The sequence below is a fragment of the Astyanax mexicanus genome, chromosome 4 (assembly GCF_023375975.1).
Source record: "Astyanax mexicanus isolate ESR-SI-001 chromosome 4, AstMex3_surface, whole genome shotgun sequence".
Classification (NCBI taxonomy): domain Eukaryota; kingdom Metazoa; phylum Chordata; class Actinopteri; order Characiformes; family Acestrorhamphidae; genus Astyanax; species Astyanax mexicanus.
In genome coordinates this window covers 28,401,669-28,416,922 of record NC_064411.1, presented here as the reverse complement: position 1 = coordinate 28,416,922, position 15,254 = coordinate 28,401,669, and the positions used below count along the sequence as shown (strand labels likewise).

Below are 15,254 nucleotides of genomic sequence, written 5' to 3'. Positions count from 1 at the left end.
TATTATTGTAGGTATGTGACTGTAAATGTTTTAAATTTTAAAGTTTGTTCTTAAAATCAGTTCATAATTAGATGTATGGAATGTAAATCTCTTATTTAAAGTATTTGAATGGTTGAATAGTTTAAACAGAGCTGTAGACGTAAAAACACAGCTTTTAGAGGATCTAGTTTTATCTCCAGCACTAACCCAGGAGTGTTTTTACCGAAGATGGTCAACCCAAGTGGTTTTCAAGTGGTCTTGTTTTTCACGACACCAAAGGAGAAGTATATGGTCTCTCCTTTTTCTTCCTACTGCTGACACTGTCTAGTTAACTTCCGGTTGAGCCCCGTAAGTAACGACAGTTTACATGCAACGCAGTTTTTCCCCTGGTTTTGTATCTGACCACACGAGACAAGTACTGATGGGATGACTTCCCCGCTTGTCCCGCCTCTCCACCTAAGCCAAAATAGTAGTGATTGGATCTCTTCCTAACTGGTCCCTACCTTTCAAAAACTAAATCAGTTCGGATTGGATGTCATCCCTGCCAAACATTTTCGTCTCATTTTTATTTGTATGTAGTTTTTCTTTAGTTATCGTCTCGTTTTCGTCTTGAAAAAAAGGTTTGTTGGTGAAAACCATAGACTGTGTATAGCTGGACAGAGCATCGTCTCTCAAAAGTGGAGCCACCACAGGTCGGGCGCCCCCTGCTGTTCGGTTTCAGAAAGCTGTGTAACTCCACCCATCCCCATAGGATTCAGTGGCAAAACAGACAACTCTCAATCACGTTTTTTTTCTAATATACTGTAATTCTACCTCCATTATTTAAATGCAGCAGCTAGTGTAACCTCTGGTTATATTGTTAATTTTTATATCCCCACAGAATTCGTTTTTTAAAACGTTATTCAGCTCTATTAAAAAAAGGTGTGATTATTGTAAAAGGGCTGGTAAAATGGGCGGGACCAATAACAGACCGTCAGCTCCGCTCCGCTCCGCTCTGCAGCCTGTGACCTCGAGGGAGCCCTCAAGGGTGGGGTTATTTAAATGAGTAGGCTGTCTCTCCACAGTCTTTCTCCCTCCTCTGGTCTCTACTGTGCAGACTCGGGTATCAGGATCGCAAACATGGAGGAAGATTTTGGCTTCATTTTCATTGAATGAATGGGAACGGAGACACGGCATCCATCTTTTTTTACAGTCTCTGGTGATGTCGAAAATTATTCATCAACGAAATTAACACTGTGTTGTACCACTACACACACACACACAACTGACCTAGGAAATGAATGGTCTGGAATATAAGGACTATAAAACAGTCATTTAAAAAAAAAAAAGGTCAGTACGAAACTAAATAAGTATATATCAGTATATATTACTCATTATATACAGTTACTGTTAGTAAAAATAAAGTGATTTTACATCAGTATTAATCAGCAGCTCATCTTATCTAAACTGTGGGGCTCCGTTATTAGTTATACAAACAAAGACTCAGTATTAAGACTCTGATTGGATTGAGGAAAGAATGACCTGATCTCCAGGGACATTCCTGGAGTGCACACTAATGATCTGAATGACTCTGCAAAGTACTGCTCTTTGTGTGGGTGTCTGTAAAATCTCAGTATTGACCAGGTTATTTAAACAGCTAACTGCACAGAGGTTAAAGTTCTTCCATAAGCTGAGCTGCTGCACAAAATAAACAGATAAGAGTTGCAGTACACACTGCCATATACTATATATACTAATGTTCCAAACTGTTCAAGGCATCATTTTACTTATACATCATAGTGAGATCTTTCTGATAAAGAAAGAGTATGCTGCTAAAACATACAAGCTATACCAGATTATACTCATTTTTGCAGATCCAGCATACATCCAATTGTATGCATAACAATCAATAGTCATCCCATGTTTTATTTGCATGGAACATTGAAGTTGTGAAATGACAGAAAAATATGTCCAGAACAATTACTTCTTTATTTTAAGTCTTATTGCAGTGTTTCCTCTATCGTTATGAAAGCACTGCGGGGGTGAAAGTGTAAGTAAAGCAGCACCACTATGGTAAATTAATGATTATAGTAGAACTGCTCAGGTAAATTCATTATTAGAAGAGCACTGCTAAAGTAAATTCATTATTAGAGCAGTGCTGCTGAGGTAAATTTATGACTAGAAATGAACTGCTGAGGTAAATTAATTATTAGAATAGCATTGCTGAGGTAAATGTGAAACTAGAACAGCACTGCTGAGGTAAATTATGATTAGAATAACCCTGCTAAGGTAAATGTGTAACTAGAACAGCACTGCTAAAGTACCGTATTTTTCGGACTATAAGGCGCACTTAAAAACTTTTAATTTTCACAAAAATTGACAGTGCGTCTTATAATACGGTGCGCCTTTTGTATGGATTTTACTCGTCAGGTTGTAAGGAGCAGTAAACACACACTCCGTGCAGCGTTATAGAGAGTTTCAGTGCTATACAGAGTCCAGAGCCGTGCAGCTCCGAGGCTGAGCAGCAATAGCATTAGCTAGATGCTAACCGCTAAGCTAGCTAGCTTATTCACTGAGATCAGTATTATCTAAATTTTACTCGTCAGGTTGTAAGGAGCAGTAAACACACACTCCGTGCAGCGTTATACAGAGTTTCAGTGCTATACAGAGTCCAGAGCCGTGCAGCTCCGAGGCTGGAGCAGCAAATAGCATTAGCTAGCTTATTCACTGTTCAGAGATCAGTATTATCTAAATTTTACCCGTCAGGTGTAAGGAGCAGTAAACACACACTCCGTGCAGAGCAGCAATAGCATTAGCTAGATGCTAACCGCTTAGCTAGCTAGCTTTTTCACTGTTCAGAGATCAGTATTTTCTAAATTTAGCACTTTTAATACTGCTGGAGCAGTATTATTAGAGTTAGATGCTAATCGCTAAGCGTTCACCGTTCAGAGGTGAGTTATCGGCCTGTAAGTCTGTGCTGCTTTGCCTGGCTAGCATTAGCTAGATGCTAAGCGCTAACTCTCTCAGAGGTGAGTTTTATCAGCCTGTAATCTGCTTGTTTACAGTGTTAAAACAAGCTACGGGGGACGAATCGCTAGCTAATATCTCACTGTCTTACCAGAACACGCAGGATTACTCAGTGTAACGCTGTCGTTTAAGTTTGGGTTAACTTTACTAGTTTAGGTGACTAGCTAGCGTGCTAGCGGATAGCTATGCTAACGCTGGTGCAGCAAGCCTTAGTGGACATCTGGAAATCTAAGCTTACTGTAAATAAACTGAAGCACGTTACTCACCCAAATAAACAGTTTTCAGGAGAGGAATCTGTGTAGATTAATATCCAGCACTCGTTTGACTTTGAAAGAGCTAGATTTATATATACTGAGACGCTCCACCGGCAAGCGAACACCCCCGGTGAGAACCCCCGGGGGAAGGGAAACATGGCGCCACCCCTGTTCACTTTGATATAGGCACCCTTTCTAGTGTCACTTAACGCGCCTTATAATGCGATGCGCCCTATGTATGGAAAAATAGCAGAAAATAGGCGTTCTTTGATAGTGCGTCTTATAATACGGTGCGCCTTATAGTCCGAAAAATACGGTAAATTAATGGTTAGAGTAGCACTGCTTTGGTAAATTCATGATGAGAATAACACTGCTGAGATAAATGTGTAACTAGAACATCACTGCTGAAGTAAATTCATGATTAGAGCACCACTGCTGAGGTGAATTCATGATCAGAATAGCACTGCTAAGGTAAATGTGTAACTACAAAAGCATGGTTGAGGTAAATTAATGATTAGAATAGGACTACTGAGGAAAATCCATGATTGGAATAGGACTGCTAAGGTGAATGTGAAACTAGAATAGCACTGCGGAAGTAAATTCATTATTAGAGCAGCAATGCTGATGTAAATTCAGAATTAGTATAGGACTGCTTAGGTAGATTCATGATTGGAATAGGACTGCTAAGGTAAATGTGTAACTAGAACAGCACTGCTGTTGAAGTAAGTTAATGATTAGAATAGCACTGCAGAGGTAAATTTAGGATTAGAATAGCATTGCTGAGGTAAATTCATGGTTAGAATGGAACTGCAGAGGTAAATGTATGAGTACAATATCAATGCTGAGGTCAATTTTGTAACTAGAACACAGCTGCTAAATTCATATTCAAATTCATATTCATCATTCAATTAGTATAGCAGTGCTGAGCTAAATTGATGAGAATATCACTACTAAGTGATACTTTGATGAGAATATCACTACTAAGGCTTTCGTGGTATGTCTGCTGGAAAATGTGTCAATAAAATTGTTTTTTTGTGTGGGTTGCACCTTTGTATGGTTTGAAGTCTGTTGATCTCTGTTAAATTGATTTATTAAAACCTGTAGCAATGTGCCACATTTAAAGCAACATCATGTAGCATGTTCGGTGAAGAAGGAAGAACATTGCTCATTTTCTAATGCTGCATAAATTTGCATACCTTTTGGCTGCTAAATTTCCTTAGTATCCATCTACATCTATTTATAACTAACCTACATTTTGTTTAAAATCATGTACTGTTCTTCTGCTATCTCAGTCCACATGCTTATCTAACTTCAGATTGCAGTTCTGTTCTCTCAGTTAGTAAAATGCATGTGAAAAAAAAAATAGTTTGGTGATGTCTAAAAGCGTAAATTATACTTCCTGACTGTATGAGGAGCCCAGAACAAGAAATACAGATACTCGTATAATACTGCTACATTTGTTTACTGTGGAAGATTTATTTGAGTTATTTTTTTCTTGTAAATCCAAGAAAAACATGTAATTTAATCAAAGTATGTCAAAACTTTTGCCTTAGTCTGTATCAATACAATTATAAAAAGATTGTGTAGATGTAGCCTTGCGTTGTGCGTGCAACAAAATATATATATAACATAACAGTTTAATCAATATGTATTTGGGTCATTAATTATTGTGCATTTACTGCATTATTTTTGGTTTAAAAAGTTTAAATGCAAAAAACAAGGACGCATATAAATGTAGTACTTGTTCTAAATATGTACTCACTTAAACTTTTCACAAAACATTAGTTAAGTGTAATTTGTCTCTCATTTAAAGTGTAAGTCAAGTGGTGTGATCTATAATAGCAGTCACTGTAATTCATCTGAATGGAATAAAGTAAAAAAAAAATAAGTCTGTTATACATTTACAAAATACTCCTGAAAGAATACTCCTGAAAAAATAATTAATATTATTATTATAATTAATTTTACGATGACACACCACATGGCATGTTGAAAGGCCAAAGCCAATTCATCTGTATGAAAAAATTTGTAAGGTTGTGTGTATGTGTAGGCAAAATTCTTAGGGCCCTGTCATACACCCTGCCGAAGGTGTAATGCGATGCTCATCTTGCTTATCTTACACCCCGTCAAAAGTCTATTTTTACGCCTTGTGAAAGTTAATTTTCTGAGTCCATTCCTATAAATCCTTAAATGAGCTGCTGGCGTATCTTCACAGCTGGAACATTCAGACCACTATTCTCTTTTGAGACCCACAAACCGCAAAGATACGAATGTGCCAAAGTCAGAGCTCACCTGCCTCTTAGGGTGCTTTCACACCTGAAAGTCCGGACCGTGGTCTGAACCAAGGTTCATGTGTTTGCTACATTGTATATATTTGGTCCGCTTATTGTTGTTTTCACACTGCAGTTTAAGGAGCGCACCAAATACTTTTGTGTGATACTCCTACATCCTTTCATCATCACTTACATATCGATGCGTTTTCCTTGACACTGATTGGTTTTGGAAGGACATGCGTCTGACGTTGGCGTGTTGACAATTCAGCGGGTGGTTCATTCGGCGGGAAGCCTTTCCAGGATAAGGATAAAATGAATGAACAGATTCATTTTGTCTACATAGTAGTGCTGCTTTTGTGGTTTTTATACCAGCAGCAGCAGCAACTTCAGGCACAGTACTCAAGGTTAGTTCAAATTTGCCAAACAAACGTGCTTGTCCACGGCTCATTTTTCCTGCTTTTCCGATTATTTTGAGAGGGTACTGACTGCAGCCTGTAGGAAGCCACTTTGTCAGCATCATGTCTTAGCGCCGCCTCTGAACGGAAGTAACAATGTACAGGGCAGTTAGCAGACTTTAAATATAATGTGCCGCGTCGTCCGGCTTAAATACTGTGTTACACTACAAGCTTGCGAGACTGACAAGGCGTGGCGTGGACAAAGTGGGAGGGACTGGACTCGCTGGAGGTCCAACTCCGCCTTCCCACAGGCTGCAGTCAGTAGTAGTTGGTTATGTTCTTCTTCTGCTGCCGTTGTTGAGGAACGCCTGCTCAGCTTCCTGTAATTGGTCCGAAAGTTCGAACCATCCAGAAAAGCGCTTTCACACTGCAGGCGACCATGGTTCAGAAGATCCGGACCGAGACACCTCTCTTGGTCGGACCAAAATCTGGTTCTTTGGTCCGGACCGTGGTTCGCACGTCCAAAACACACCCATGATTAATTAAGTGAATTAGTTCAAGCCTTTTGCACATTTTGAGCCACATATTTTTTGCGTCCTCATGATACCAAAGACACACCAGCAAGCCCTAAATCAAGCTGCGCGATCTGCAATTGAACAGAGCCCTATAGATCACTAAAATAGAGCCCTAAATATTTAAACAATTTAAAAGATGTTGAACATCCTTATGCCATTGACTCTTTTTTTTTGGAATGCAAAATTTGATTTGCAAATCTAATCATTTGACCTGTGTTTCTTGTTTTTCAGCTACATGGGGTGTTGAGAGTCGTCATGGAGCCGTTACTGGGAGACATGCCTCTGATTGGAGCGCTGTCTCTCTTCTTCCTCAAAAAACCTGTAAGACACGTGTACCTACACACTCCTTTAAACACAGACATAAACACACACACGCACACACACACGCCCACAGACATCCTAATGACGTCCTTTACATTAGATTCTTTACATTCTTTTGAGATTTGTATCTGAAATTGTTCTGATAGATCTTTTGAGTATTCTTTTGATGAGAATTCTATCAGTGTAATCAGCTCAGATCAGATCTTCAGTATGGAATTTCAGAAGGAGTTAATCTGCCCACCAGGCTCTGCTTTGTTGTGAATGTGAAGCTATTCATTATGTCTGAGAATCTGAATGGCAGCCTGGCAGGTTAAACATGATTGTTGCCTGACTAAACTCAAACCTCAATTGTCTTTGCTGAGCTTGGTATTGCCCAATATGTTCATTAAGTTCATTCCTCTTCAAAAAGATGCAATACCATTATAATTCAGATTACTGGGGCGCCATGTGGTCCAGTGGTCTAAAGCCCTGCCACTATGGTTGGGAGATTGCTGTTTCGAATCCTGGTCATACAGCTTGCCATCAGCTGCCAGAGCCCCGAGAGAGCACAATTGGTTTTGCTCTCTCTGGGTGGCAAGATGGTGCTCTTTCCCCTCATCACTCCTAGGGGGATGTGGATCAGCACAAGGCGTCTGTGAGCTGATGTATCAGAACCGAGTCGCTGCGCTTTCCTCCGAGCGTTAGCGCTGTGATGCTATTCATCAATGCTACATCAGCAGCAGTTGGAAAAGAGGTGGTGGATGACTTCACATGTATCAGAGGAGGCTAAATTAGAAACAATATAAAAAAAAATAATAATACATTAAAATTATCTTAAAATAACAATAATACCATTTGTCACAATTGTTTTTGGGATGATATATTGCACAAAAAATATAATAATCATAACAGGTGTAGTGTAAGCTAATAAAAATAGGGAGAAAGAATAAAGTAATGTAAAGTAATGAGAAAACACTTGCAGGCCAAACTTACACTTAAATATAGGTTATGAGCAATCTGAACAAATATTTGAGATGAAAAACTGAACCCAGCTGAACCCAGTGTGATCAGAACCCAAGGTTCATGTTTGAGAACCCTCGTTCACAGCTTGTTCCTGGAAATTCTGGTTCTGGTTGTTGTGTGGTCTGTTAGTGTGACAGGAATGAAGAGTAGAAAGTAAAAGGCTGCATTAAATTTCATGCTGGTACGCCTCTGTTAAGTATCAGCATAGCATACGCCTGCCTGCAGGCAAATTCTTCACACTATCACTCATCACACCACCATGACCTTATACCATGTTCCTGTCTGGTAGTTCTACAGCTGTACACAGTACTCATTCTCAGTTCTCAAAGGAAAGTTTTACCAAAAAAAATCGAATTGGGTATAGAAATTAAATGATGGACTTAAATTAAATAATTAAGCAGTAATACACTCGAGGTTCGTGCTATAACGTGTAATATTGTATTACACGTTATAGCACGAACCTCGAGTGTATTATTGTGATTATACCACAGTTGCGTTAACGCTGTTTATTGAAAGATTTTGAGTTAAAGAAGACGAGAAAACACGATCGGTTATAAAAACTCTTAAATAGTTAAAATAGTTTCATTGCTGCTCTGTTTGTAGCTGCACTGTAAGCACTGCATTGTTGCTAGGTAAGTGTGGTGTGTGTTATTGTGGACATCTAAGCTTACTGTAAATAAACATAAGAGCTTTGCTTACTTCAGGAAAGAAATCTGTGTAGATTAAAGTCCAGCGCTCGTTTGACTTTGAAAGAAAATGTTTTTTTTTTAAGAATTAAAGTTTTGTTTGCTTCGGCGCCCCACAGAAGCAAGACCTGCGGAATTACAAGGGTCCCCCATTTTCAGCCACCTTACATTCAGCTTTAAAATACCCTATATTAACTGTAAAATATATGTACTTAGCTTTTATTTTAATAATAACAACTCTTAACCTGATATTGGTGGCTGATAATGTGTGTAATAATGCGTATTTTCTAATCGCTGGGTCTATTTATTTGTGGGAACGCATCTTTGCCTGCACTGCCTATTGGAAACATGGCGTTTCTGCACTGTGCCTATAAGATCCAGCGCCCCCCAGTGGTGTTTAATGACATCACATTTGGTTTGTATTTGGCTTGTAAGAGCTGCATGGTTGCTAGTTACCTGTATGTGGTGGAGTAATACATGGAGAGCTTCAGTTACAGTGCATTATCAGCTGATAATGTCACTCATAAAACGCCTCTCAGCCAATCACATTGCACTGTCAGAACTAACCGTGGTATAATAAATAAATAATAGAATTATAGAAATGTATTCTTTAACCAGGTGCTGCTAATTAGGGCTGCCACAAACGATTATTTTTATAGTCGACTAATCACCGATTATTTTTTATGATTAGTCGACTAATCGGATCATACGTTAATTGAATATAAAACACAGTTTATCACAATAGAATGCAGCTGCTATTATACAACCAACATTAGATTTCAGCTATATGCTAACTAAAAATAAAAACAATTAAAATCATAGTTCATTAAACCTTTAATGAAATATGCAGCTTGTTGTAACAGACAATTATTTTACTGTTTAGCATAAAGTGTAAACAACTGTGTAAAATAAGGATAAGGCACTGGCATTTATGAAACATCTCAACCGTGAGGTTGTTTGAACTATTATGAAAAAAAAAGTATATTAATAAAAAATGCCTCTCTGTCCAGATATTGTGTACATTACCGTACACAGGGCAGGTCTGCACAGATCTGATTGGCAGAGGAGAGCGTTTGGTGATTTTACACCACACATGACTGATCTGTGAGTTTACTGCACCGAAAAGCACTGAAAACAGAAGCCACTGTCAGAATGAAATCCTTCTCTGTAGTTTATCGGTTTGGGACGCCATTTGTGACAACGTCTGGGTCCGGATCCGGATCGCGGTCCGCCTATTAGTGACCTCTGTTTTAAAGCTATCAAGATGAGTAAGTTAAGTACTAAGTTAACGCTCTGTTTACGCTAATTTTAGCAGCTAAATAGCAATTTAGCTTCTTCGTCATTTAATCAGCCACAACATGCCTCCTTTTCAGGTGCTCGTGCATCGCGGTTGTGCTGCCGAGGAAGGCAAGTTCTTCATTGCAGATATTGCATTGCACGCGTTTCACTTTTATTTTCTTGGTGATCCCACACTTTTGAGTTCTGTAGCGGGGTAGCCATGAAACCAGAGCCTGTCTGTATAGTGTCCTGAGATGTCGTCCACTACCTACCCCGGTTTCCACTACTGCGCATGTGCGTCCAGGACAGAAAGGCAGTCGCAGCAGTTTGGAGAGAAAAACAAAGAAAGAAAAAAAAAACGACTAATCGACTATTAAATTAGTCGTCGACTATTTTAATAGTCGACATAATCGTGACTAGTCGACTAATCGTGGCAGCCCTACTGCTAATTAGCCAAGGCATGTTTGATTTAAAAAATTTAGGTTTCTTAGTTGAATCCAAGGGCGTTTTTATACTTGCTGTTGGTTAACCTCGGAACCCCACTTAACAATAATGATGATCAGTGTTTTATACAGACTGTTTATGGGCTATTTCACCAAATGGGTGCCATTTCTGTCCCCATGAAGTTACTTGCATAAATGTGCACACAAACAAAATAACTTTAAAATACATTAGATTATTAAGCATAGGGTCTTACACATTGACCTAATTGCAAAAGTAAGATATGTGATTAAAAAACTAAAAAATAGTATTTGTTACCTGTCCCCACTCTCTAAATATAACTTTACTTTGAAATATAAACTTTACTTTGATATTATTAAAATCCTTCAGATGTAATTTTTAAATCCCATCTATGCTTTTTCCATTTTTTTCCATTTGTTCCCTCATTAGTTTTTCTGTATATTTGATCTCATTGTAACATTGACTGAGAAGCTCAATCTCAACACTCATTACTGTTCCCTAAATTAATTCTTAGATCTTATTTGTTTATCTTAAAATACACATTTTGTGAAAATCACTAGAATGTGCTCAATGCACTCATGCTATTAGCATAGTCACAATTTAGCTATTTTTTTAAGAATGAGTTTTATTAACAAGAGTGATGTTTTTTGTCATAAATATCAATGATTTGAACATGCAGTCAATCATTTCTTTAAAATAAAGACTTTCTTGAGAGAAAATCAAAGTGGACTGGCTTTTAAACATGCTTTTTAAATGTCACATGAGTTTTGTAACCATCTTCCGATCAGAAACCTTGTAAAAATTTAAGTAAAGCTGCCTGAGTTTGACCAGTACATGTTTTGAATAGTTAAAAAATGTGTTATTAAATTCAGAGTTGAAAACAAATAAAGTAAATTAGTTTAATTTGGAAGAGTTACAACAAGCAAATGGCTCCCATTCGGTGGAATACTCCTTATATATCTGGGCGAAGCGGCCAGTATCTGTTAAGTGTGTTGCATACATAGCAGCCCCACCCCTGCCCACATCCTGAGAATAGAATATCAGCCCTGTATACATCTACGCACACTTAAACCACATCCAGAACTTCATTAAGGTGGTACAGACCTGTCATTGTGCTTTACAATACACTAGGTATACATGTCTTTTTGAGCTATATACTTTAACAAGACTTTAACAACTGTGCATAGCTGAAACAGAAGCAGCCACTGTTCTTTTTTTTCTCTCTCTTTTTTGGCTCCAAAACCACATGCAGAAATCCTCAGCTTCTTAAGCCAGGTGTACACTGTGTGATTTTAGCCAGATTTTAAACCCAATCTGATCAAATGTGAATGAATTTTAGCGGGCCAAATTTTAGCTTCATTGTGTGTCGTTTGTTGTGCAGGTTGAGAGAGGAAGCGATGTCCGGTTAGCCGCCCAAACGCAAGTAGAGGTTTCAGAAATCTTGGTCGCTTGTCTCAGATTGTGAGCTGTAATCTTGCTAGCTGATTTCTTAACATTTCCCAGTTTTCATTGCAAATATACTAGGGGTGTCACGATTCTCTAAATCCTCAATTCGATTTTAGGGTCACGATTTGATACGATTCGATTCTCGATTTTCTTTTTTCTTTTTTTTTTTACAGCAGAGAGGCCTATGCCAGTTTTAAATTAGTCTAAGGTCAGTCATTGGTTTGATTAATCAAATTTACAATATCTAAAAAGGTGGGCTTGATATGTCAGTGATGCAAAGTGATACAAGTGATCTGTAATACACCACATTAGCCACTAATGGTCAAATTTTAATGATTTAATTAAGATATAAATATGTAATGCCATCTGGTGGCTTTTTGGTAGCAGCAGTGTGCACTATTAAAACAGCAATGTGCAACATAACAAAATAAATAATATAAAAAAATACAGGAACAGTCATGTACAAAATAATAAAACAATTAGAGCCTTAACAAACTGAACTCTATCCTACTATAACAGTTAAACATGAGAAATAAGACTCGGTCCCTGAGAATGACAAGTTTTTTTCTTTAACAAAGATATATTATTAACTTTATCTGAGAGAAAGATGCTCCTTAAGGTACCAAAACTATTAACATATTTGAGGCGAGACCAAACAACTGTTATTTATATATTTTCAAGTTTTTCTTTAAGAAGATGAGAATGTCCACATTCTCTGGAGAAAGGGCTGCTCTTTGAGCAGTCACAATGACCGCGGCGTCAGCTACAGCGTGCTGCACCATTTGCGTAGCGAGTGTGTTTGCGTAGCTTAGAGGGAGGGATCGTCGATCCTCTTCTTGACTTCGATGCTCGAGACCATGACATAATTTCGATCAATTTCGATGAAATATCGAAATCGTAACACCCATAAAATATACCCATAACAAGCCTTTCTCTTGGATTGATGACCTTTATAATATGGATATCTTGCTTCTGGATATATGAAGAAACTTTTTCAAAGAGATAGCTGAGGTCCTTTAGTGATATGCGCAGCAGTTTACAGAAACCTTTATATCTTCCAACTACATATAATTTAAAAGAAACCAAAGGAAAACCAGTGTTGTAGATTGTAGCATGGACCATAACATACCGATACTGTATATTTAATTAACCAGCAAGCAAAATCCAAGTCAGTAAAAAAAAAAAACATAGCAATTGGACAATGCTTCAGATACTCCTACACTGTGCGTTCACGCTGAAGTGGCAGCATAGCTCCAATTCCCTCTGTAAAATGGATAAACGGCCTGGCTTTAAAGAATATACTAATTATTGACAGCATTGAAATCTTGGCTATATTGACATTGGACAAAATAAGTGTAAAAAAAATATCAGATCACATCCACATACAACAGCACTTAATTTGAGTCAAACTATACCAAAAATATATCAAAAATTACTATATTTTTATAATTTATTATTATTTCAGGTAGGGCTGCATGATGTATCCTTAAAGCATCGTCATTGTGATGTGCACATGTACAATAGTCACAGCGCAGGACGTGTGATGTCACTTAAAGCATTTAAATCAGACATATCATGTTGCAATGTTTTGATTCTTGACACAAGAAGTAGATACACAGCGCTGTCTCTGTGTCTGTGTGAGTGACGGGTTGCTGCGCGAGGGGAGGGTGAGGATGGCCTCCATCCACATGGTTGGGCACGTTGCAGCTCAGATATTTCCAGTTACAGCTGAATTCACGCTTTTAATCCCAGAAAAACGCTCTTATTTACCTTTTAAAAAGCCATTTAAATGCCTTATTAAACGGCCGATTACTGTTGTTTAGCTGTTTTCTTTAGGTTTGAGAGCTCGGCACTGACTCAGCTCTTGATCAGTCTGGACACGAAACAGCGTGCGGGTAGGGGGCGGTGCTGGTGATGTCACGGGTCCTGCATTGTTTAATATCGCGATACAAATTGTCAAAAAAAAAAAAAAAAAACATTTGCAGTGTAAAATTTTTCCAATATCGTGCACCCCTAGTTTCAGGGGTCTACAGTAACTATAGCCGGTAGCTTCTCTTTGCTCACATGACAGGTATCTGTTTAGCAGCATTCATTGTCTAACATTTGTCCTATATGACGTTCAAGAGAAACTCTAAGGAGCTCAGTGCAGATCTGAGAAAAAAGATAGTAGATAGACATAAAAATATATATATATTTTGAAACGATTGAAAAATCCAAGATAACTCAAAACATAATACATAAGTACTTTGTTTACACACGTTATTGAGATATTTAGCCACACAGCTAAGGTTAAACTGGAGGAAGAACTGAACTGACCTGATTAACTGAGAGGTAACTAGTGGTTTGGATGTCCAGGAACACCCCAACAACTACCAAGGCACATCTGGCATGAACCAGATGCTGCAGGGACACCAATATCACAGTAAAAATTGGATGTCTGTGACATCCAAGTCAAAGTTTGTAGCTGACAATATAAGCAAATGAGCAGCCATCTTAAGGCAAGTTTTATGGCCAGATAAGTTTTGGTAAGAAGAATAAAGGTGGGGTATTTAACCCCAGAAACAATGTACCATCTGTTAGGCCTGGTGGTGGTAGGAACGTGATCTGGGGCTGGTTTGCATTCCACTAGTGCACTAGTGCAGTGGGTGGAATAATGAAGAAGGAGGAGTGACTCCTACTGACTGAATTCTTCAGCATAGCTCAGATTGAAACTGACACAGTTGAGTGTTTCATTAGGACAATGACCCCAAACACACATCAGAAAGTGGTTGTGGAATGGAAAATAAAAAAGTTTCTAATACTAAAAGTATCTGGGTAAGGTGTTAAAATAATATCAATATTTTAGGCTATTTTTTGCAATAGAAAATGTAAAAAAAAAAAAAAAAAAAAAAAAACAGTTAAAATAAAATCAAATATTAATCACTGTGTGTACATTTATTTTCACCCTGTATGTATATTTGTGAGCCTATATTTTTATTTCATATATATATTATCATTCTCTATGGTACATCTAACAAAATCCTAAATAAACTCCAGTACATTCAGAGCTCATTTGATCATATTACACCCGTTCTTCAAAAACTTCATTGGCTTCCTGCAACGCATTCAGTTTAAAATACTTCTCTTCACTCACAAAGCTCTCCATAATCAGGCCCCATCCTACCTTACTGATCTGCTCTATCACCATACTCCTTCCCGTAGCCTTCGCTCTTCCGATGCTAATATATTATCCATTCCTGTTAAGACTAAGTACCCGACCTGGGGTGACAGAGCCTACTTCTCCATAGCTGCACCATCACTTTGGAACTCTCTCCCCAAACCCATTCGAGACTGTTCAGATTTTTACATTATTATTACATTTTACATTTTTTACATTTATGTCACTACTCAAAACCCACCTCTTCAGATCTGCTTTTGACCCATAATGTAATTTAGAAAACTTGTAAAAACTATATTTGTGTTTTTTTTTGTATATATATATATATACGTATATATATATACGTATATATATATATATATATATATATATATATATACGTATATATATATATATTGTAAATTGTCATTAGTAAAACTG

The 15,254-nt window shown here is 37.8% G+C and overlaps 1 protein-coding gene across 3 annotated transcripts in view; it reads left to right on the top strand.

Annotated features, from left to right (window-relative positions):
- esyt2a (extended synaptotagmin-like protein 2a) overlaps positions 1-15,254 on the top strand; it is a 76,685-nt gene that overhangs the window by 24,435 nt on the left and 36,996 nt on the right. For all 3 annotated transcript variants that reach the window (XM_007232166.4, XM_007232169.4, XM_007232168.4), the window contains exon 6: positions 6,714-6,803. In XM_007232166.4, the coding sequence (XP_007232228.3) occupies positions 6,714-6,803 (90 nt within the window). The remainder of the gene's footprint in view (positions 1-6,713; positions 6,804-15,254) is intronic.